This window comes from Hordeum vulgare, chromosome 3H, assembly GCF_904849725.1.
Source record: "Hordeum vulgare subsp. vulgare chromosome 3H, MorexV3_pseudomolecules_assembly, whole genome shotgun sequence".
NCBI classification, from domain to species: domain Eukaryota; kingdom Viridiplantae; phylum Streptophyta; class Magnoliopsida; order Poales; family Poaceae; genus Hordeum; species Hordeum vulgare.
The window spans coordinates 251,992,113-252,015,858 of NC_058520.1; the positions used below are offsets into that span (position 1 = coordinate 251,992,113).

Here is a 23,746-nt window from a genome sequence, read left to right on the forward strand (position 1 = left end):
TTTGATCCAGCTGAAGTTTGTAACAAGCTTGCAGGCATCATCAAGACATATACTTCCTCTGTTCCTAAATATAAGTCTTTTTAGAGGTTTCATTAAAAGACTACATACGGATGTATATAGACACACTTTAGAGTGTAGATTCATTCATTTTGCTTCGTATGTAGTCCCTTAGTGGAATCTCTAAAAAGACTATATTTAGGAATGGAGGGAGTATATAGTAAGCAATGATATAAGTTTATCACAATATCATCTCCAGTAATAAAGAACTGGTGAACAAATGATTTAATGAAAAATCCTTGAATGTGCCAGCCTTAAGTAAAATTATTTCTTTTAATGTTAGTTATTTACGTAAATGGTTCCAGATGAAGGAAATTTTAGCTCAACATCTAAGAATGGAACAACTTCACTGTGTTGTACAACATTTGGACTGGGTAATTTGGAACAACTGATTCAACTTTTATTATTTGACCCTGCTAACAAATGATTTATTGGATAATTTGGACAGCTGTACAAAATTTAAGAGTGGAACTAATTGCTAAGTTTCTAATTTTTTACTTGGAACATCCGCTGAATAAGGGACCTCATTCTCTGAAGCAAACAAAACAGTGCTTGGGAAAATGCTTAGAAACGGTAATAGCAAGTTGAGTATGGTCTAAATGGCATCTCCCTTTTTCTAAAAGCCAACAGATTTTAATGGCCTCACGACTGAATAGGATGTGTAGATGGAGAAACCATGCGTACGAAGCTGCTCTGTACAACTTAACTGAATTCACTAACTTGAGGTAACAATGAAGAAAGAAGAAGCATTCATAAAATACGGATTCTCTTCTTTGAACATATTACTCGACTCGACATCTTCTTCTAGGAACAAAGAAATAAGAAAAAAAGAAAAGAAAGAAGGATAAAATAAGAACAAAGCCATGACCAGAGCATCGAAGAATCAGCAGAACAATTTCAACTCACCCATGTACGCTTGCTTCCTATAATCACTACAAATCGGAAGAGTACCAATAACATATGGAGATGTATAAATAGCAAGATCAGGATGAGAATGCTTGCGCAAAAAGAGAACACCCATTTAGTTACCATTTCTACCCTCTACACTTTCACACCTCTTCCATGAAAAGGAGGCTAACACAAAGTAATGTCGAATTCCTGAACTCGTCGAACTCATGAGAGCAGATAAAGCAAACGGAAATTGTTAATAGTGACATAAATATATAATTAGTGCAAATTCATGAGTTAGTTCACTCTTTCTTTACCTAACTACTCCCTTCGTTCCTAAATATTTCTCTTTTTAGAGATTTCACTATGGACTACATACGGATGTATATAGACATAATTTAGAGTGTAAGTTTTGTTAGGAATAAGCAACTTGTATTCCCATGAGGCCATAGGCCGATATATATACATGTACAGGTGGTGGACTATATGCAGGAAATCCCTTATATATTGGGATTATTTTGCTCCGTATGTAGTCCGTACTTGAATCTTTAGAAAGACAAATATTTAGGAATGGAGGAAGTATTATGTGAGAAGGCGCATTATATAAGGAATAAAAAAACAGAAATCAATGTAAGAAAGCAAATTGATGTGCGGGGGCATTCTAGCTCTTAATCATGATTGTACTTGGAGGATGAATGTGCCTTCATAAGCCAAACATAATCAGAGTTCCGGAGGAAGCAATATGCAAAGAGAGAGGACACCTAATTGGCTGAGACCATGCCATGTCGCGCCTCCCCACGGTTGATCTTCCTGTTGAGCCGTACTCATGTTCAAAGAACCAAGTATATAACATCATTTGTGGTCCATATACCCCTCGAAACCACAATGACATCAGTTAATGGCATACACATATATTTGAAAAAAGCTGTGAGCATATCTTCACTTATACACACACCAACACCAAAATCAGGGTAACATAATTAAGAATATGGCAAGTGAACATGGCACCCGATAAATTTGACACGCCAATACATGACTTACTGACAAGTGTCAACTTCTTGATGAGTATTAGAGATCTAACTGAGGAATATACAACAACAACAACAACAACAACAAAGCCTTTAGTCCCAAACAAGTTTGGGGTAGGCTAGAGGTGAAACCCATAAGATCTGGCAACCCTCATGGTTCTGGCACATGGATAGCAAGCTTCCACCCACCCCTATCCATGGCTAGTTCTTTGGTGATGCTCCAATCCTTCAGATCTCTCTTTGCGGACTCTTCCCATCTCAAGTTTGGTCTACCCTTGAGTCTTTTGACATTATCATCACGCTTTAGTTGTTCGATATGCACTGGAGCTTCTGAAGGCATGCGCTAAATATGCCCAAAGCATCTCAGACGATGTTGGACAAGCTTCTCTTCAGTCGGCACTACCCCAACTCTATCTCGTATATCGTCATTCCGAATTCGGTCCTTCCTTGTGTGGCCACACATCCATCTCAACATGCGCATCTCCGCCACACCTATCTGTTACACATGTCGCCTTTTAGTCGGCCAACACTCAGCGCCATACAACATTGTGGGTTGAACCGCCGTCCTATAGAACTTGCCTTTTAGCCTTTGTGGCACTCTCTTGTCACAGAGAATGCCAGAAGTTTGGCGCCACTTCATCCATCCGACTTCCATTCGATGATTCACATCTTCATCGATATCCCCATTCTTCTGCAGCATTGAGCCCAAATACCGGAAGGTGTCCTTGTGAGGCACCACTCTCCCATCAAGGCTAACCTCCTCCTCCTCATGCCTAGTAGTACTGAAACCACACCTCATGTACTCTGTTTTAGTTCTACGAAGTCTAAAACCTTTTGATTCCAAGGTTTCTCTCCATAACTCCAACTTCCTGTTGACCCCCGTCCGACTATCGATTAGCGCCACATCGTCTGCAAAGAGCATACACCATGGTTTATCTCCTTGTATATCCCTTGTGACCTCATCCATCACCAAGGCAAAAAGATAAGGGCTTAAAGCTGACCCCTGATGCAGTCCTATCTTAATCGGGAAGTCATCAGTGTCACCATCACTTGTTCGAACACTTGTCACACCATTATGATACATGTCCTTGATGAGGGTAATGTACTTTGTTAGGTCTTTGTGTTTCTCCCAGGCCCACCACATAATATTCTGCGGTATCTTATCATAGGCCTTCTCCAAGTCAATGAACATCATATGTAGGTCCTTTTGCTCCCTATATCTCTCCATAAGTTGTCGTACCAAGAAAATGGCTTCCATGGTCGACCTCCCAGGCATGAAACCAAACTGATTTTTGGTCACGCTTGTCATTCTTCTTAAGCGGTGCTCAATGACTCTCTCCCATAGCTTCATTGTATGGCTCATCAATTTAATTCCACGCTAATTAGTACAACTTTGAACATCCCCTTGTTCTTGAAGATTGGTACTAATAATAGACTCCGTCTTCATTCTTCTGGCTCTTGTTTGCCCGAAAAATGAGGTTGAAAAGTTTGGTTAGCCATACTATCGCTATGTCCCCGAGGCCTCTCCACACCTCAATGGGGATACAACCAGGGCCCATCGCCTTGCCTACTTCCATCCTCTTTAAAGCCATCTTGACCTTCGACTCCTGGACTCACCGCACAAAACGCCTGCTAGTATCATCAAATGAGTCGCCCAGTTCAATTGCAGAGCTCTCACTCTCCCCATTGAACAACTTGTCAAAGTACTCCCGCCATCTATGCTTAATCTCCTCGTTCTTCACCAGGAGTTGATCTGCTCCGTCCTTGATGCACTTGATTTTGTCAACATCCCTCGTCTTCCTTTCTCGGGTCTTGGCCATCTTATAGATGTCCCTTTCGCCTTCCTTTGTGTCTAACCGTTGGTAGAGGTCCTCATACGCCTGACCTCTTGCTTCGCTCACAACTTGCTTTGTGGCCTTCTTTGCCATCTTGTACTTCTCTATGTTGTTTGCACTCCTATCCAAATATAGGCGCCTGAAATAATCTTTCTTCTCCTTAATTGCCTTCTGGACATGATCGTTCCACCACCAGGTATCTTTAGCTTCTATTCTACTTCCTCTAGACACTCCAAACTCCTCTGAGGCCAACTTACGGATGCAAGTCGCCATCTTCATCCACATGTTATCTGCATCACCTACTTCCTCTGAAGGCCCCATCTTAATGACGCTCTCCTTGAACGCTCGAGCTACCTCCCCCTTGAGCTTCCACCACTTCGTTCTAGCGACTTCGGCATGCTTATCCTGCTGGACACGAATCCGAAAGCAGAAGTCAGCAAGCGGAAGCTTTGCTGAGGGATAATACTCTCTCCAGGTATCACCTTACAGTCTACGCAAGCACGCCTGTCTTCTCTTCTCAAGAGGATGAAATCAATCTGGCTAGAGTGTTGACCACTACTATAAGTCACTAGATGTGATTCTCTCTTCTTAAAGAGGGTGTTAGCTACGATCATGTCGTACTCTAGCGCAAAGCTTAAGACATCTTCTCCTTCTTGATTCCTGATGCCATAGCCAAATCCCCCATGCACCCCTTCAAAACCTGTGTTAGATGCGCCCACGTGGCCATTGAGGTCTCCTCCTATGAAGAGTCTCTCGCTAATCGGTACACTTCTAACCATGTCCTCCAGGCCTTTATCTAGGGCTGGACATGAGCCGAGCCGAGCCGAGTTCAGCCCGAGCTTGAGCTCGGCTCGTCTTGTTGGTTGAACGAGCCTGTTTATGAAGGCTTAGCTCGTTTGCCCTCTGACTTGGTCCAGCCCGAGCAGCTCGCGTGTTCACTGCTAATGTGTGTGCTTGCATGCGTCGGGGCCGCGGACGTTTGGCTAGGTATCATGGGAGGGACGAGCGGCGGCGGATGCTTGGCTAGGCATCATGGGAGGGACGAACGATGACGTCCGAAGTGGCGATGAAAGGGGGCATCTGCCGTCAGTGCCGAGAGCGGCGAGGACGACGACATCTGACACAGCAAGGAGGACGGCTGCTATACTCTAGACAATCAGGCAGAAGCATGCATCCATCCATCCATCGGGAGCATGCGCAACCGTGCAGGGGAGCATTATGTGTCGTATGCCGTCCATGCGCCGGTGCAGGGGACCACGCGTGAGTGCCGATCGAGCGTGTGTGCGTCGAGCTACTGCTAGGGATGGAACGGAAGGAGAAAGTACATGCTCGTCACAGTTTGGCGAGAAGCGATGGGAGGTGCGTCCGCCTGCGTTCGGTGTGGTGAGGAAAGACCGTGTCGCCATTCGCCGTCGGTCCAATTTTGCGGCATGACGAGGAGAGGGATGAGATGGTGCCGAACAGAGTAAGGGATAGACTGCGTTCTCTCTGTGTTGCTCGTGCCCTAATGCGACGATGGCTGATGGGAGTTCGGCTAGGCCTCGAGCGAGTCACCGACTTGGACCGGGCGAAACTCGTCTCGGCTCGGTCGGGAATCGGGCCTCTTTTCACAACTTTGCTCGCTTGTTTATCCTATCGGGCCGAGCTGGAGCGAGCTTCGAGCCGAGCCAAAAAGCTCGCTCGGACGTCCAGTCCTACCTTTATCGCTGCAATGCGCGTGTACTGCATTTAGACAACAAGTATCGATCATCAGTTCCAACACTGAAGGTTTATTTAATTTTATCATCATTTTTTTAAGAATAGATAAATGCAACAAATGTCTATATAAGATTATCCTCCACTGAATTACCTTTCATTTTGCCTTCCAATTCAAGTGCTTACGATAACACATGTTTTTTTTTCAACCTTACGACAGTGCAATTTTTTCCGAAAAGGGTTTAAAATGATTTCTTTTGGGAGCAATGCATACATACAGTTTGGGGAAATAGGCAAACGCGGAACAACAACTCCTTGACGAATCAGTAATCAAGTGTAACGAAATGCTGAGGTGAGAAAGATGGTTCAACATGTGTCTAACTGAAAGCAATAACTAAGCTAAGACAACCTTTCTAACATTTCGAAAAGTGACACATAGCTCATGAGCACACAACAGATTTTTGCTCGTTCAAAGGAAGGGCTTTTTCTGACTTACTCTCTTATAATGTGATAGATCACGTACTAAGCGTTCCGAAAAGAGAAGTTATTTTGCCATCGAAAGAAAACACGCGAGTAGTCGAAAGCTGAGGTGGCGGCGAGCACTCACCTCGACCTTGTCAAGCTTGCCCTCATTCAGAACCTTGAAAAGGGTGAATCTAGCGGGCGTCTCGAACAACATCAACATCTCCAACCAAGCTGCAGCTCATCTCACCTGGATCGAAGCACAACCACACAACGAAATCAAAACAAAGGCAAAAAATTGCAAAGACATGAGAAATGATCAGCATGGCAATATTGTTCAGCAGTCAAACAGTCCCAAAATGGTACATTGAGAAATCTATATCGACCTTCCAGTTTATAGAAGAACAAGAAACTACAACATGTAGAAGATAACACATGAATATTCAAACCTTCAGTTGAACAGAGAACCAATAATACGATCCATCAGAAACCAAATGCTTTAACATCAACATTTTCCCGCACCAGATCAATGGAACTGAATCAGCAAAGCAAAGTAGTGCTTAAAAGCATAAACAAAACATGTCCCCACAAGCCACAACAAGACAATTTCAACATATTTGAATGATTAGTAGATTTACCATTGATAACCAAATCACCAGCATAGATCATAGCCAAGATTACATGCCTATGTATTATACCACACCTCCCGCACCAGATTAGAACCCTACAACATGAAACCCCAAACGTATGAGCAGATTGGGCCAAGAGAAAAAAAGAACACACACTAAAACGAAAGGGGGTCGGGAGACAGGACGGAGACCTGGAGGCGGACGCCCCTGTGCAGCGCTGCCGCTGGCCGTGGCGGCTTCCCACGCCACCTGCTCCTGCAATCCTCGTGCATGATGGAAAGAGAGATGGACCAGGGCTGGGCTGCTCCTTCCCCTTGTCCCTGGCTGCTGCGCTGCTAGGCACAAAGGGAGAGAGGAGCAGCAGCAACAAGGACACAACAAGGAGGCAAAGACGGGTGGCAGACCTCCTTCACCTTCCTCGCAGCTGCACCCCACCGTGATTGGAGTTGCCCTTCTCCGGCATGGGTCCGTCGTCTCTGTGCACCTACGGTGGTGGAAGGGGAGTAGGAGGCCATGACGAGACTCTTAGGGCGGAGGCCATGGCGAGGAGCGAGGAGGGAGGGGATGTGGGGATCAAGGGGAAAGGGGATAGGGTTGTGTGGCGGCTGGTGTGGAGAGGGACGACCGGAGGAGACTATGGGATTGGGTGCGTGCGGAGCGGATTGGGCATACTGTTTTGCATGCGACAACGGGCAACCCAGCCAATGAATGCGTGGCGCGAGCCCACCCGTCATTGTCCGCAAAAATAACCTTGAGGTGAAAATTGGATTTTACTGTTGTGAAGATCCAACGGTGAAGACATGCCCGAAGGCAGATCGGACAGTCGACGAAGCCCCAACCGGGAGCTTTGTGGGAGCAAGTTCCCCAGCCACCTTATAGGTTTAAATGATGGTTTGATTGATAGAATGTCACAACATTTGCACTGGGTGCTGTATTGCCATTATCATTATAGAATCTTGGTAAATAAATGTTGGATATCCAGAAAGCACCGATGTCATGTTCATGCATTCCAAATTGTAAAATCCGCCATGCCGTCTTCATTTTATTTTATGATCAACATTTTTACCATGATATCTTTTTTTTCTCGTTTGCTAAGCAATGTTCATTTGCTTACTAGGTAGGATAATTATTTCAGGATTGCAACACATACTCAAAACTGAAGGTCTTCCTGGGTTGTATCGTGGCCTTTCTCCAACAATAGTAGCACTATATCCAACTTGGGCTGTAAGTATTCATTAATCTTGCATCTAATGTTACACAAATGTTTGGCTTCATTATAATATGTTTGTATCTAGGTAATCCTTTTGTGTTTTGTTGCCTGATTATGATTCCAAACAACAAAAGAGTTATAAAACCACCTAGTGCGATTTTGATGTCATCGATCTACTCCGAGGATGACCTAGTGTCCAACTTCCAGGGGACACGGCCGATCCAGTACCAAGCACGATCTGCAATGCATTCAACCAGGATTACAAGCTACTCTGGGATTTAATCCAATGTTGCCTGGAGCCGCAACGCCATCTCGTAGATTCATGATTATTCAACCATTCAAGCCTTTAGTTGAGGGTTATTTTCCACTGCTTGCGCTGCTAACCTAGCAAAGGCTCAACCACACTCTCTGAAAGCCGTCATGTGGGCATGGAAAGCCATGACGCTGAAGATGCCATGAAACTTCTCAACAAGCACTTGAGCTCATCCATGCTGAGGTCGCACCACAATGATCACGTGGCCGGCAGAAATAAGTCCTTGGGAGCAACAGCTCCGAGACAACCTCAATCGTAGCTGCTTTTAACAACAAGCTCAACTCCTCCATACAAGGGGAAGGACAAGCCTACGTCCACTGCTCCCGGTTTCCAGCCCCCACCAAGGGACAAGGGCGATTTTGTCAAGTAGTGCCACTGCAAACCGACAAGCCACAACCTCAAAACTGTCGCAAATATATCAAGGCAATTCAAAGACAAAGTGGAGGTGACATCCGAAGGTGGTCACCGTGACTGTAGAAGTCAATGAGGACTCAATGATAGTGTCGTGCCGATTGATTATCAGATTGCACCCTGGACCTGATGTTCAGGGGCTCAGCGCCTTACGAGTCCAAGAGGCAGTACAAGGTCAGTCCAAGAGGGAGTACAAGGTCTCTAAAAGGCAATTGCTGGTCATCATTTACACCCCGAAGAAGGCCTTATGCCACCATGACCTTCAACCAAGAGGACTGTCTTGAAACCTAAGCCAACCTGGGTGTTCTCTCCATTGGTGGTAACCCCGACAATCGACAACTGTTGTGTACTTATCGATGGGGGAAGTTCGCTCAACATCTTCACCGACGCCCTAGACAACTTGAAGTCCCTAAGTGCCTAGGTCTTTGGTCAAACCTATAAGATAGATCACCATGTTCGTTTCTTCCGACACCTTGGACAACTACAAACATAGAAGGTACACTTTGACGTTGTCGACTTCAAAACAACATTCAGTGTCATACTAGGGTGACAGACTCGCCAAGTTCATGTCTACCCCCATTATGCTTCTTCTTGCCTTTAAATGCTCGACCCAATAGTCATTTAGGACTAGGACTGCATGAAGGCCGCCCTCCGTTGCAACAAGAGCTTATACATGGCGACCAGGGATGTCCACACACTCGGAGAACAAGTGATGCGCAAGTTGGCTTAGCCGAACCCGGGAGATCACCCCGATGTCCAAGCCTAGCATTGAGTTGACTTTGAGGAAGATTTGAATGCCTCGAGCCAGAGGGAATAAAAGCAAGAACACCCTTGGCATGCTTATGGCATCCTTCGATAGCGATCCCTTTACTAGTTTGGTGATGTAAGGCCTTATGCCCTCACCAGTAAATAGAAGTTCTCGCTTGCTAGGGGTGGAAATGATGGCCAACAGTTATGTTTTAGCAACCTTGTACTGCCTCTTTGACTCGTAGGGTGCTGAGCCCAAGACATGCCATCCAGGGTACGATCTGATAATCGGTCGACAAAGCTCCATTGGAATGCATCCCTCGACCTAGTACTTGCAACATCATTCATGTTAGCATAAGGATATCTTTCCTTCAGAGGAGAAACCATGATAAGGTGTTGAGCATAGCTACGTATGTCTGAACTGAGATATTGCAGGCATCCACAGGGAAAAGGAGAGTTTTGTGTCGCAGATCACTTGTCGCCACACACAATTGATCCGTGTTGCGCCACGAATTCCTCACTTCCGTGGAGGAGAGCCGACCATTTGTTTGAAGCAAAACGACAAAGTTGATTCAAACCCTAGGGCTATTAGGGCTTGGCGAAAGCTACAAACTAGGTGTTGGAAGACAAAATGTAGGAGAAAAATAACGTACCGTTGTATAAGGTGTCGATTGATTTAATTTTCTAATCAGCCAGAACCTTAACATTTATAAGGTACACATGGCTTGCATTTAGGATTATGACTCCCATACCTAAAGGGCCACCTTAATTTGGTTACCATGTACAAAGTATAATACTTCTAATGCTAAATCTACCTGCTAGCTTGCAATACGTGACATCCAAACATTGTTCATGTATGGTTATTCATTGGTTCACAATGCAACCAATAAAAAATCCGTGCATGATGCTAGTCATACTAGAGAATGGATTTTGAACTTACACCAATTCCAAATGTTTGTCAAGCAACCAGCTTAATGACCCATAATTAAACTAATTTGCTGATCGAATAAACCAAATAGCCAAATTATACTTGCGATAACACTTTGGCCGAGAATGTTCATGATTAACCCTTGGCCTCTATCTCCTCAGGTTAGGCTATCTTCTAATAGGAATGAGAGAGAGGCAGAATCGAGCCATGGATGACGAGGATGGCCGCGCGGAAATTTGAAGGACAACCTAACCATTAAGGTTAGACATGGCACTTAGATTGACTACCCAAGATATTTGCACCTCGTGGCAAACCCACACCTCTTTCCGTCTTGGGCCAACTTGAGCACCCTGATCTCTTGGGCGAGGCCACAATATGCCCCTTGCAAAACGCTACTGGTGCTCCGGCCTTGGCATTGCATGGGATTAGGGTGGAGGAGCAGAGACGCCATGTGGTAACCTATCTCAAATTCTTAGTGACTGCCTTTGCTTAGTAAAGCAGTCTTCCCAGGGTAGCCAAGAGTTGCCATGGTAAGACCTATTGCACATGGTTGGCCGTGGAGGTGAAAGATAGTATGCGGGGTAATAAGAACCTTGGGACGACCTTAAAGATGACTAGCAAACCATAACCTGCTCGTCCATTCCAAAATAAGCAGGTTAGACCACCTGACTCAAGACACTCCCCCTTGGGCTAAGTGGCTCGGGGACTAGGAACAAGCTAAAAATTAACTCAAGATTTAATGCTACGGAGAACAACAATCCACGCAAGAGGAAGTTGGTATGATTTTTCTTTAGTTGCATATTTTTTTGGCTTGTACATCTGTTATTATAAAGAAAGACCCTAATAGCCTGAACCACTAGGGGTTTGGAACATCCTCGCCGACTTTTAGGGATCGAGTCTCCACACAAGGAAGTGGCCATGCTTTGAAATACACACGTGTTGTCAATGATCTGCTCGGAGCGGTGGTGGTCTAACGTGGACATATTGACCGTATGGAAGTTGTCGAGGACGCGGGCTAAGATTTCAGTGATTGCTCTCTCGCTCGTCGATCTCACTTCCCCAAATGCATCGAGGCCACAAAGGAGTCTTCAACATGTTGAAGTAGGTTATCAAGATCCCTCAGTGGGCTTCATCCACAGGTCCACATGAGACAAGAAGCGATCGATTAAACCCTGCAGGGGTGCTCCAACTAGTCCATCACAAACGGTCACGGGCCGCAAAGTAATCCTCTATCACGAATCTTGTGATCTCGTCGGATTCCTTAGAGGAAAACCTCAACTCTGGGGAGAACCAAAGCTCCACCGAAGGCATTCCTTCAGTTAGCACAACTCTCGTTTCAACGCGATGCGAGTCATTTGCTTGGCCCCTCCACGGGGCAGCCAGGCGGAATTCTAGGAGTTGGGATCGCGAGGCCAACAAAACATTGTGTCCTTCTCCCGAACAAGCAACTTGGCCTTAAAATCTGGCACGTCACCTTTCAGGTAGGCCACATGTGTGGGTCCCCTAGCAGGACCATCTGTCACCTTTCAGGTAGGCCACATGTGTGGGTCCCCTAGCAGTACCATCTGTCCCCTTTCAGGTTGGCCACATGTGCGAGTCCCCTAGCAGTACCATCTGCACACAATGATTAGGTTAGTACCTAATTGGTTGAATCTACTTCATATAATTGCATTGTTTTTTTCCTTAGCATTGTTTGCCGGACAACATGGTATGCCATCTTTGTCGCTCTCTAAAGAGCTTTAAGCAAGCGCCTTGTGCCTGGTTTGAGTGCTTTGCCTCACTGGTTAATGGTATTGTTTTTTGGTTAGTGATGATCACGATCCCGTAATCTTTGTCCACTCTTTGTCTTGTGGTCGAACTCTTCTCTATACTGATGACATGATCATCACTGGCTATGACTCTGAGTATATTATCTTTTTGAAGGCTCGTTTGCATTTTCTAATCTTGGTACTCTTCTGTACTTCCTTGGGATTTAGGTTTCTTGTACCTCAAATGGCCTTTTTTTCTCCACTAAGAAGTATTGAGTATCTTCTTGCTTGTGTTGCTCTTCCCGGTGAAACCATTGTTGACTAGAGCACTGTTGACTTCTATGGATCTTAGAGTTCACCCCCGAGCTTAGTGTTGAAGTGTTTATGTGGATTGTCTAGCCCTCTTCATTAGTTCGTACTTTTGGTTGCGTTGGCTAGTGCACTCTATGAAGCTTAACATGGTATCAGAGACCAAGGTCTTGAGGTCAAGTCCTGGCTTCCGTAGTTTATCCAAAAATGGCTGCTGCCCCCCTTTGTCCTCGTATAGGCCTCTTGAGCCGTACCTTTGAGTCTATCCATGTGTTGACTTTTCGCGTCACAGTGAGAGGGGGTGTTGAAGTGTATGTGGATTGCCTAGCCCTTTCCATCAATTTATACTTTTGGTTGCCATGGATAGTGCATGAAGCTTAACACTTCTAGTGGTGAGCCTCTATCTGATCTGATGCGTTATCGTCCAGATTTCTCCTATCATGTTCACATTTGAAGTGAGTTCGTCTCTACTTCTAGTCGGATCCACTACCGGCATCTTCTTTCTGTTCTATAACGTCTTCAGTCTCTCGTTGTCGTTTTCCCCTTTTTGCTTATTGGGTTTCTCTGGAAGACGAGGAAACAAACTATAGTTTCCCACTCGTGTAAAGAGGTTGAGTTGCGAGCTATGGCTTTTTCGACAACAAACATGACTTGGCCAGGGCGTTTGTTTGAGGATTTTGGTGTTTCTGTCACTACGCCAGCGTTGAATATCCTGGTTGTATAAGGGATTTTATGCATATTTTGACACACCTGTACGTGTGTATGTAGTCCTATGACCTATACAACGGTTCCAATAAAGTTAACATGGAAAACTCACACAATCTTTTGACCACAGTTCACTTTTTTGCTATACCTTTGTCAATCTTCAATGTCTTCTTTGTTTTTTTGCAGGTTACATTTTCAGTTTATAACTACGTGAGGGGTCTTCTTCGATCTCAAGGTTATCCAACTGTATTTTACGCATCGGTTCATATTCTATGTGTTATGTTACTAGTAGTGGGCATGCCTATCATTTTTGTAGGTGGATAGTTGTGATTGAGTGGCATTCTGTTTATTTTGTACATCTACAATTTATTTTTCAGTTACTAAAGCATTCAAAAGAATATCATGAACTATCTTGATATGCTTTTTTTTTTATTTGTAGCACTAAACCATGTTTAGTTGGCAACGCCGATGAAAATCTGCTGCTTGTTCATGAATTCTCCTTTTGTGATACCATCAAAGAGGTCCAGCTAGGAAAAATGTGTTTTCTATAGGAGTAAGGTCATACTATCTTTCCATATTTAATTCGTGACTTTTCAAGTGAAGGTGTATTCATTTCTAGAGTCCAATGCTTTACAAGAATATTTCAGCGTTATCTCATTAACTTTAATCGGTGTGGCGATTTATTTCCTGTAGCTTGAATGTGGTTGGCCTTGTTTCTCCTGAGACCCCATATTCGAGTTTCTTCCTAAGCACAAGGTTGCCCACTGTTCCACGTTCTCCACTATGACTTTGTGCTCGTCGTTGTCTGGGATGTGGTCATGTGGCAGTGCGTTGATTTGAGTTTTAACTCTTCTGGTGTGACCGCCTCTTCTCCGAATAACAATTTGAATGAGGCGAATCCTATTGGTCAAGTCTCCATAGTCCTGGTGGACTGTAGTACCTTATGCAACTCTTCTACTCATCGTCTCTTCACTAGATCATTGAGATATTTTTAATCCGGTCGAAATGGTTACTTTTGCCCTTTCCACAACGCCATTTGCTATTGGATTGCCCATTGACGCAGAGCATAGCTTGATGCATGGGTTCTCACATAAAATGTTTTGAATGTCCCGCAGCCAGGTTGTCTAGCATTGTCTACTATGATGTTGCTTGGTGTCGGTGTACTAAAGTTTGGGTCTATAGTACCCCATATTTGTGCACGGGCAGTTGTAGCCACGCCAGCGGCAAGGCCTGCCGGGGGACAGCTTAAGGCAAATACGAAGATGTCAAGAAAACGTTCAAGTCAACAACCAGAAGACAGAAGACCAAAGGTTGGGATCCCGGCAAGATCCTTGTCGGGGTAGCTAGCGGAGCCCCGTCAAGATGTGCACCCGGCAAGATCCCACCAACCTGCCACCGCTCCAGCGCATCAACCAGCTGTCATTCCTCTTGGATACGTGTCAAGGCACTAGCAATGGAGGGGGTTAAGCAGTGCCGATGGGACGGGTCCCTCTCCCGTGTCATAGGAGGTCAGGGACGCCTGATGAAGCATTTAATGCGTCTGTCTTCAGACGTCAGTAAACACTATAAACTGTGCATCCTGTGCGTGCCCTGTTCGCCACTGTTGGTGACATCTTCGACATATAAAAGGAGGCCCAAGGCGTAGCAGAAAAGGGATCAGGATCCGGGTTTAGAGACTCACTGCGTAGCTGCTGTGTACCACATAGCGCTCCTGTAGCCAGAACCCAAGAACACTCAATACACCAAAAGCCGGAGTAGGGTTTTACGCTTTCCAACGGCCCAAACCTGGGTAAAATCCCCTTGTGTTGATCGTTGGTTCTGCTCTTGGTGCATCCCTCTCTCCCCGCCGAACCGTAAAGGGATTCACGTGATCCCATAGGTGTCGTTCCCCAACATCTTCGGCGCGCCAGATAGGGGGAAGAGATTGCGCTAACCTGATCTAGCGATCAGCTCGTCTGTTTCTTCATCATCTTCATCGCCATGGCTCCCAAGAAGAGGGGTGCAACGGCGGCTGATCCACCCGCGTTCGGTATGCCTGTGACTACACAGACGGGCGACGGTATGGACGCGGGCGGATGAGGCGGAGGTCTTGAGCCTCCACGACATTCTGGCGATCCAAGCCAAGCGAGCGGCTTGTTCGCAGCCACAACAACAACCCGCACGCCGGTGAGTCTAAGGATGGAGCTGCGCTGCCTACGGGCGGCGTGGCGAACTCCAAGGACGGAAGGGCGCCTTCTAAGGCACCCACGTCGGCGCATACACCACGGCCTTCCTAGGTCGCACGCGACGTCGACGGTTCCAAGCATCCCCGAGGAAAGACTCCTGAGCATCACTCTTGAGATGCGCAGAGGCAACATGCACGTCAAGAAGCTGGTGGAAGCGGTGTGCGATCACGGGAACGTGATGGAGCTCCTTCTAACACGATTAGGAGTAAGAGCACCTCATGTTCCTCACACCTCTCGCCGCCGCCTACACCAGAGGAAGCGTTGGCACGAGCACAATTGCTCCTGGATTTTCCTCCTGTGGCGGAGAAGCTCGAAGAATGGAGAGCTACCATTTAGAACCTCATCGGCCACGCTAATGGCGATGGGCCGCAGCAGGCGGAGTCTTCGAAACGGCAGTCCACCAAGCAAGCACACGATAATGGCGAGAAGGCTGGAGGCGGCACGACCACGATACACTCTCCTTGGCGTCGGCAGCGGTCGTCGACCCGACGGATCGACGTCTCTGACGATTCGACGACGTCGTCTGACCAGCGGACCCGTCGCGATCAGCGTCAAGTTCTTCAAGAACGACACAAAGAAGACGCCCGGACCACCATTGAGCGGCGGCGGGAACCGCGCCATCAATCCGATAAGCGGGCATGGCCCACTATCGATGAGCCTGCGCCAGGGTATCCTGGCGACCTACCTTACGAGGTGGGTTGTCCAACTTTTACTCGTGAGCTGCGGCGAGTCCAGTGGCCTAGTTCCCGAACGTTCAAACCGGAGGTCCCGGAGAAATACGACGGCAAGACTCACTCGTCGGAGTTCTTGAGCATCTACACCATTGCGGTGCGGGCTGTCGGGGCTCGCAACGACAAGATACTCGCCAACTACTTCCCGTTGGTGCTTAAGCCCAACCTCAGGTCGTGGTTGATGCATCTGTCGAAAAACTCCATTTCTTCTTGGGCAGATTTGTGCCATGATTTCGTTGGCGCCTTTACCGGTGGCCATCGAGCTCCTAGCCAAGAAAGTGATTTGCATCTCATCCCCCAGAAAGAGGACGAGACCTTGCGCAAGTACATACATAGATTCAACCGTATAGAACATACATAGATTCAACCGTATAGAACACAACATCCCAGACGTTCATCCTGCCGTCGTTATCAGCGCGTTCCATCAGAACGTGCGCAATCGCAAGATGCGCGAAGAGCTGGCGATGAATAAAGTCAGGGATGTCGCCGAGCTCTATGCTCTGGCTGATAAATGTGCTCGGGCTGAAGAAGGGAGGAGGCTCCCCGGCGAAGATGCTGGCGCAAAAATCAATTCTGAAGACGAAGACACCGACGCCCCGACAAAGAAAAGCCGACGGCGTAACAAGAAACGCAAGGGCAAGGCCATGTTTGCTGTCAAGGGATCCGGCAACCTCGACACCGCCAAGAAGGCCAAGGTTGACGCCCCCGGCAAGGACGTTGCCGGGTGCGCCCCCTGTCAGGCCTTGGCGGCTGCCGGCAAGCCGGAGGGCTCCGACAAACAGTATTGCAAGATCCATCGCACCAAGGGCCACGATATCCAAAACTGCCGGCAAGTTGAGCAGCTTGTCGAGAGGCAGAAAGCTGAGTATGAAAAGCGAGATAAGGAGAAGGCCCAGGATGGTGCGGAGGGGTCCGGCAAGAAACGCGGTGGCCGAGGGGGTCGCCACGGCAAGGCCAAGCAACAGAAGGAGAGGCCCGCCCGAGGCCTCGACAAGGAAGAGGGGGACGAGGATGGTGACAACCAGGAGAACGATGAGTCCAGTGATCACGAATTCCAGAGGGCTACATACATGATGTGCATTGACGGGGGCGCCTCGTTGCATTCTTCCCTCCGTCGGCTTAAACAGTGGGCGCTTGAAGTTAATGCGACAGAGCCATCTGTCGATGCCCGAAAACCACCATTGAAATGGTCCAATACGCCTATCATTTTTGACGCTAAGGATCACCCTGACCGCACAACTGCTGTCGGGTGTTTGCCATTATGATGTGCATTGACGGGGGCGCCTCGTTGCATTCTTCCCTCCTTCGGCTTAAACAGTGGGCGCCTGAAGTTAATGCGACAGAGCCATCTGTCGATACCCGAAAACCACCATTGAAATGGTCCAATACGCCTATCATTTTTGACGCTAAGGATCACCCTGACCGCACAACTGCTGTCGGGTGTCTGCCATTGTTGGTTTCACCAACGATCCGCAACCTCAAAGTGACAAAAATGTTAGTTGACGCTTGGGCCGGTTTGGATTTGATCTCGCCTGATGTGATCAAAAGGCTGCAAATTCCTGATGAGGATCTTCCAGGGAGGAGCCAGTCGAAGGGAAAGATTACGCTACCAGTAACATTTGTTAGTGACCTGAACTACAGAACGTAGAAGGTTGTGTTCGACGTCGCCAAGATTCCATTACCATACAATGGAATCCTTGGCCGTCCAACGCTGGCCAAGTTCATGGCGGCATCGCATTACACGTATAATACATTGAAGATGCTCGGGCCAATGAGGGTCATCACCATCAACTCTGACAAGAAGGATGCGCTTATCTGCACCAACCATCTTTACCGGGAGGCAGTTGCAACGCCTACTGCCAAGGCACCCGCTCCTGCCGTTGAAGCTCCTGGGGGAAGAAGACCGGCAAGAAGACCTCTTGCACACACTCCTGTAAATGCACCTCCTCAGAGTGCTGCGCTGCTGTTGAGGATGTAGCAGAGAGCTCCACCGGCAAGAGCAAGAAATCCACAGCAGCTCCACCAGAGACCAAGAAGGTGCCCGCCAAGGAGGATGGTACGGGAGGAACTTTCACCATAAGTTCCACCCTCGACGGCAAATAGGAAAGCGCGCTCATTGCTTTCCTGTGGGCGAATGTCGATGTGTTTGCATGGCAATCATCTGATATCCGCGGTGTTCCCACGAAGGTAATTGAGCACCATCTTGTTGTATTTCCTCATGCACGTCCCGTCAAGCAGAAAGTTAGGAAGCAAGCCTTGGAGCGGCAAGAATTTATTGCTGAGGAAATCAAGAAGTTGGAAGCAGTAGGCTTGGTTAGAGGGGTGATCCATCCAACATGGTTGGCCAATCCAGTTGGAAAATGGAGGATGTGTATCGACTTTACAGATGTCAATAAAGCCTGTCCAAAGGATCCATTGCCCTTGCCGCACATCGACCAGATATTGGACTCCACTGCCGGCTGTGATCTTTTGTCATTCCTTGACGCTTATTCAGGGTATCATCAGATCTTCATGGCTAACGAAGACGAAGAGAAAACCGCGTTTAGCACCCCATGTGGCACGTACTGCTTCGTACATATGCCTTTCGGGTTGAAAAATGCGGCTCAACGTTTGCAAGAGCAATTCAGATTGGTTTTGAGCCCCAGTTACATAGAAATATGGAAGCTTATATGGATGACATAGTGGTAAAAACCAAGAACAAAGCAACGCTCATACAAGATCTAGAAGAGACGTTGCGAATCTGCACAGGATCAATTTGAAGCTCAATCCTGAGAAGTGCGTGTTTGGTGTCCCGCCCGACAAGCTTCTCGGCTTCTTTGTGTCTCAGCGTGGGATTGAGGTGAATCCCGACAAGATCAAGGCAATTGAGCAGATTGAAACACCAAGATTCGTCAAAGATGTGTGTCGCCTTGCCGGCCGTGTTGCTGCTCTGAGTAGGTTCATCTCCAAATCTGCTGAGCGCGCCCTGCCCTTTTTCAAAATCTGGAAAAAGGCAGGTCCAATGAATTCGACTCCGGAAGCGGAGGCAGCGCTGCAAGATTTTAAGAGGTACCTCTCTTCTCCGCCAACACTAGTCGCGCCTAAACCACAAGAGCCGTTGTTGCTATACTTGGCGGCAACAAATCAAGTGGTTAGTGCTGCATTACTGGCGCAGAGAGAAGACGGTGAAGAAGCAGCGGCAGGGGTAGCACAGTCGAGCGCAGGACCGTCAAGCGGCAAGCCAGGATTTTCCCCTGCGGAGTCTGGGGCCGACGAAGCGGAATCTGCACAACCAAATGAAGCAATACAAAAGAAGGTGGTGCAGCGCCCAGTTTATTTTGTCAGCTCCCTTTTGCAGGGGGCTAGGTCAAGATACTCTGGCATGCAAAAGTTGCTCTTCGGCCTCCTTATGGCCTCGAGGAAGCTGCGCCATTATTTCCAGGCACATGAGATCACCGTCGTCACTCGCTTTCCGCTGCAACGGGTTTTGCGAGATCCAGATGCGACCAACATGATTGTGGAGTGGGCGTTGGAACTATCAAGCTTTGGTCTCATATTTGAAAGCACTTAAACTATTCAGAGAAGAGCCTTGGCGGAGTTCATTGCTGAATGGACCCCGACACCGGACGAGGAGATTCAAGAAACGACTCCCCGACAAGGAAACGAGTCAAGAATGGATTATGTATTTTGATGGAGCTTTCTCGCTACAAGGTGCCGGTGCTGGTGTGCTGCTTGTCGCACCCACCGGAGAGCACCTCAAATACGTAATCCAGATGTGTTTTCTTCGGGAGAAGTCGACAAACAACATTGCAGAATACGAAGGGCTGCTTGCCAATATCAGGATCGCGGCAGACCTCGGAATCAAGAAACTCATCATCAGTGGCGATTCTCAGCTTGTCTCCCGGCAAGTCAATAAAGATTACTAGAGCCCGTTGATGGAAGCTTATGTAGATGAAGTGAGGAGATTGGAGGAGCGCTTTGATGGTCTCCAAATAGAGCATGTTCCTCGTGCAGAAAATAACATTGCCGATGAACTGTCAAAGCATGCTGCCCTCAAGTTACTTGTGGAACCAGGGACTTTTGTGCTCCGATTGAGTCAACCATCCGTGGCACCACCAGCAAGCCAGATAAGAGAAGGAAGTTGAATTCCGGCCAGTACTTTCCTGCAGAGCTACCAGAAGCCGCCAGCAAGAACCTTGCCGGGAACAACACCAAGCCTGTCGGGGAGCAACTGGCTCCGGCAGGACCTCGAGTCCTTGCCTAGAGACAAACGCTCCCGTAGCAGAGGACATGCCTTAAGTCCTTGTCGTTGAGCCTCAGGCTCCAGCATGGGCACAACACATCGTTCAGTTCCTGCAAACAGGAGAGCTCCCTGAAGAACAGGAAGAAGCAGAGAAAGTAGCCCGTCGGTCCAATATGTACCAGTTTGTGGACAATGCCCTGTACAAAAAGCAACAGAACAGTGTGAAATTGAAGTGCATTCCCGGCAACATCGGTTGCCTATGTAGGACTGCTGGCCCCTGCACTTGCCGGATCATCCTCGACAAGGATGGGTTCGCTGGCGGAAGCCCTTGCCGAAGATCCTTCTCTGAGCGAAGTTGTCGCTGGAGCGCCTGTGGTGCTCGTCGGAGGCTCACCGCCCGTTGATGTCTTCGCCCTCTTCACCATCCTTTGCGCGAATGTTTCCGTATCTTTGCGGAGACAGGCCGAAGCAAGATAAGCAAACTAAGCAAAACCGGAGATTCGGAAGCTAAAAGACGCGACAGGACTCTTACCCTTCCTCTTCTGAGCTGAAGGCGGAGAGGTCGAAGTCAACTTCCGCCACAGTGTCCACGTGAGGAGGTGGAGGAGTGGCCCTGAGATGCTTGGCTGCGGCAGGAGAGGAATGTTGCTGGACTGGGACACCGGAGGTGGTTTTCCAAAGAACACGCTTCTTCCTCATGGGAGCTTGGGGCTCCTCGTGCAATTGCTCCCCGGCTGTATCTTCGGCAGAAGGACCCCCGGCAGCTGCACCACTGTGCTCCCCGGCAACCTCATCTTGCCCGACAAGTGTTCCCTCCGGCATCATTTCCTCTTCGCTGGATCCTTCTCCCACGAAGCCAACGTTGCCGGCCTCCGCGACAAGACTCTCCTCAGTGGTGGGGCGGATGAGGTTTGTTTCTTCTCGGATGGCTTTCTCCGACAAATTGTCGAAGAACTCTTGTACTTGCTCTGCAACTGGCTCATCCCAAGTGCTGTCAAGGCCATTGGCATTACACACCGGCATCATGGTGACGATTGAGTTCAAGGAGTTGTTGCATAGGGGAATTATGCTTGCCGACAACTTGAATTTCCCATCAGTCCTGAACGATTTGTGGCAGAGAGCTGTGTGCCGCAGGACCGTCAAGTTGTTATTCAGCCCAGGACGCAACCACATGATATCTGCCGCATTCTTGAATTCCGAAGCTGGTCTCCCTTTGTTCTGCAGAGGGGCGATGTGCTGGCGAAGGAAATCAACGCCAACCATATCTATTGTGAGCCCGGCAACCTTGAGGCGTAAGATTCTGGTAATGGCGATTGTGAGCTTCTCGACTTGGGGATCGAGAGCGCTCCAGTCACCGCCGCGCGCCATCTTGGTTCTTCGGGGCAAGCAGAAAGGCTGGGGGTCCACCTCCTGAATCCAACACCACTTTGCCCGCCATTCTTCCCACTTCTCGCGGAAGACCCCTTGTTCCATGATCTTGGAATCCGGGTGATGGAACCAGAAAGGGCATCTCCCTTTTGAATACGGGGAATGAAGTAATGGCGGAAGATGGCTGTTTTGGGGGTTACTTCGGCAAAGTTTTCGCAAAGATGGGCGAAGACAGACATGCATGTTACCGCATTCGGCGTAAAATCTAAGAGTTGGAAGCCGTATGTGTACATGATGTCGACGAAGAAATCAGAGAAAGGGGGACAAAGCCCGCAGTAAAAGTAGTCGGCAAAGAAAGGAAATTTGTCCAACCACCACTAGAAGAACCTGGACTCACGCGAGTAGCGGGGTGCGCCTTCGTCTCCCTCGCCCACATGCACAGATATCGATCCCTCAGAGCTTTCGCATCAAGCCCTGGGGGTAAAACAACAAGCTCCTTCCGCATCTTCGCCAGCTCGTTCTTCGGGACGACGCCTTTCCCCTCCTTGCCCTTGCTTGCCTTCGGCGGCGTGGCGACGATGGGAGCAGAGGCTGAAGATGGTGGGGGCTTGGAAGCGGCGGATGGATAGAGAAGCTCTGTTTCGCGCTCGAGGAAGAAGACGACGGCGGTTCCAAGACTGGAAAGGGGAGGAGGTAATAGGTAAGCGCCTCTGTGGCCTCCTCTTTATGGGGAAGACGCGGGGCTGCTTCTTGGCTCGCCAGAAAACGTTTCTGCACGCGCGCGGTCGTTTTGGCCGCTCCGCGCATGTCTCCCAGGTTGCACATTCTATATATGTCGTGGGGGGCAAGGGGCGCAGTAAGTGAAATGATTACAACAGCAGACTCCTGCCACGTGTGCCCGTGCACTGTTTGGGCCTAGCCCAACAACGCCTCGCGCCCGTGTATGGCCTAGGCCCGGGGGCTCCTGTCGGTGTACTAAAGTTTCGGTCTATAGTACCCCATACTTGTGCACGGGCAGTTGTAGCCACGCCAGCATCAAGGCCTGCCGGGGGATAGCTGAAGGCAAATACGAAGATGTCAAGAAAACGTTCAAGTCAACAACCAGAAGACAGAAGGCCAAAGGCTGGCATCCCGGCAAGATCCTTGCCGGGCTAGCTAGCGGAGCCCCCGGCAAGACATGCACCCGGCAAGATCCCACCAACCTGCCGCCACTCTAGCGCATCAACCAGCCCCCATGCACCAAGTGTGACCCACAGAGGCCTTCATGAATGTCCTTTATGTGTTCTCGAGGTTCCTCATTTGGCGTCACTTCCTCTCAAGTATTTTCATACCTTTTGAGTGCCAATCTTAATAAAGTTAATTTTTTGAATTTCTTTTGTCGATGTGCTGTGGACCTCCTCAACAAATGCACCTTTTGGCATGTTGGTTCTAGATCTTGCTTGCAAGCGAGCATATTTGCCTCAAGTTAGTGATGCGTGGAATGCTTCATATGGTTATTCTCCGAAGTGTCTATGCATTGCCCTTGATAAAGCTAGGTAACATTTCATTTTGGGCCCTTTGCTTGATAGTTCTAGTCTCTGTGGTTGGCGATGGTTGAGAGTCTATTTTGACCAATACTATGTTGTTGCTCATCCTGTTGTTTATTTCCTCAGGCCCAACAATAGTGCATAGTTTTTATGCCGTCCTTATATCGTCACCTTACCGACAATATAAAGTTATGGCGTCCCTTCCATGCAAGTCGTCGGCCCTCGCAATATGTAGGTGTTGTAGCCAACGTTTGGTGTGGAGGTTGTAGGGTGGGGCACTCGTTGGACGCAAGGGTCGTTGCTAGGTAGGCACCTTGATCAGTAGATGGGTGACAAGGATCCTGGGAACGGAGACGTTGGCCATAGGTGCTGGGAACACGACGACCAAGACCTCACGCACTTGGTAAGCTTCAAAGGAGAAGGATAGCATAAAAGAAGCTGTTTGGCACAATCCAAGAGAGCTAGCTCGAGAGTGGTTTGACTCTAGCCCTGTAACCCTAATTTGACCAAGTATATACAACAAGGCAAGTCGTTTTCCCACTTATCTATTTCTTTTCCCTCTTCGCCGAAAGGCCGAGAGACTTGTAACCCAAGAGATATAGATCTCGTCGGCAATCCTCTTGATCCCTAGTGAGCACCACATCAATACAAACATCAGAGGAAGGAGTAGGGTCTTAATTCCTCCCGGAGGACCTGAACTTGGGTAAAT

The 23,746-nt window shown here is 48.1% G+C and overlaps 1 protein-coding gene across 2 annotated transcripts in view; it reads left to right on the forward strand.

The window, feature by feature from the left end:
* LOC123443621 (nicotinamide adenine dinucleotide transporter 2, mitochondrial-like) overlaps positions 1-23,746 on the forward strand; it is a 54,835-nt gene that overhangs the window by 11,151 nt on the left and 19,938 nt on the right. Inside the window, exons 3-4 of one of the 2 annotated variants that reach the window (XM_045120093.1) lie at positions 7,712-7,818; positions 13,152-13,200. In XM_045120093.1, the coding sequence (XP_044976028.1) occupies positions 7,712-7,818; positions 13,152-13,200 (156 nt within the window). The remainder of the gene's footprint in view (positions 1-7,711; positions 7,819-13,151; positions 13,201-23,746) is intronic. The other variant, XM_045120094.1, reaches the window with a different exon arrangement.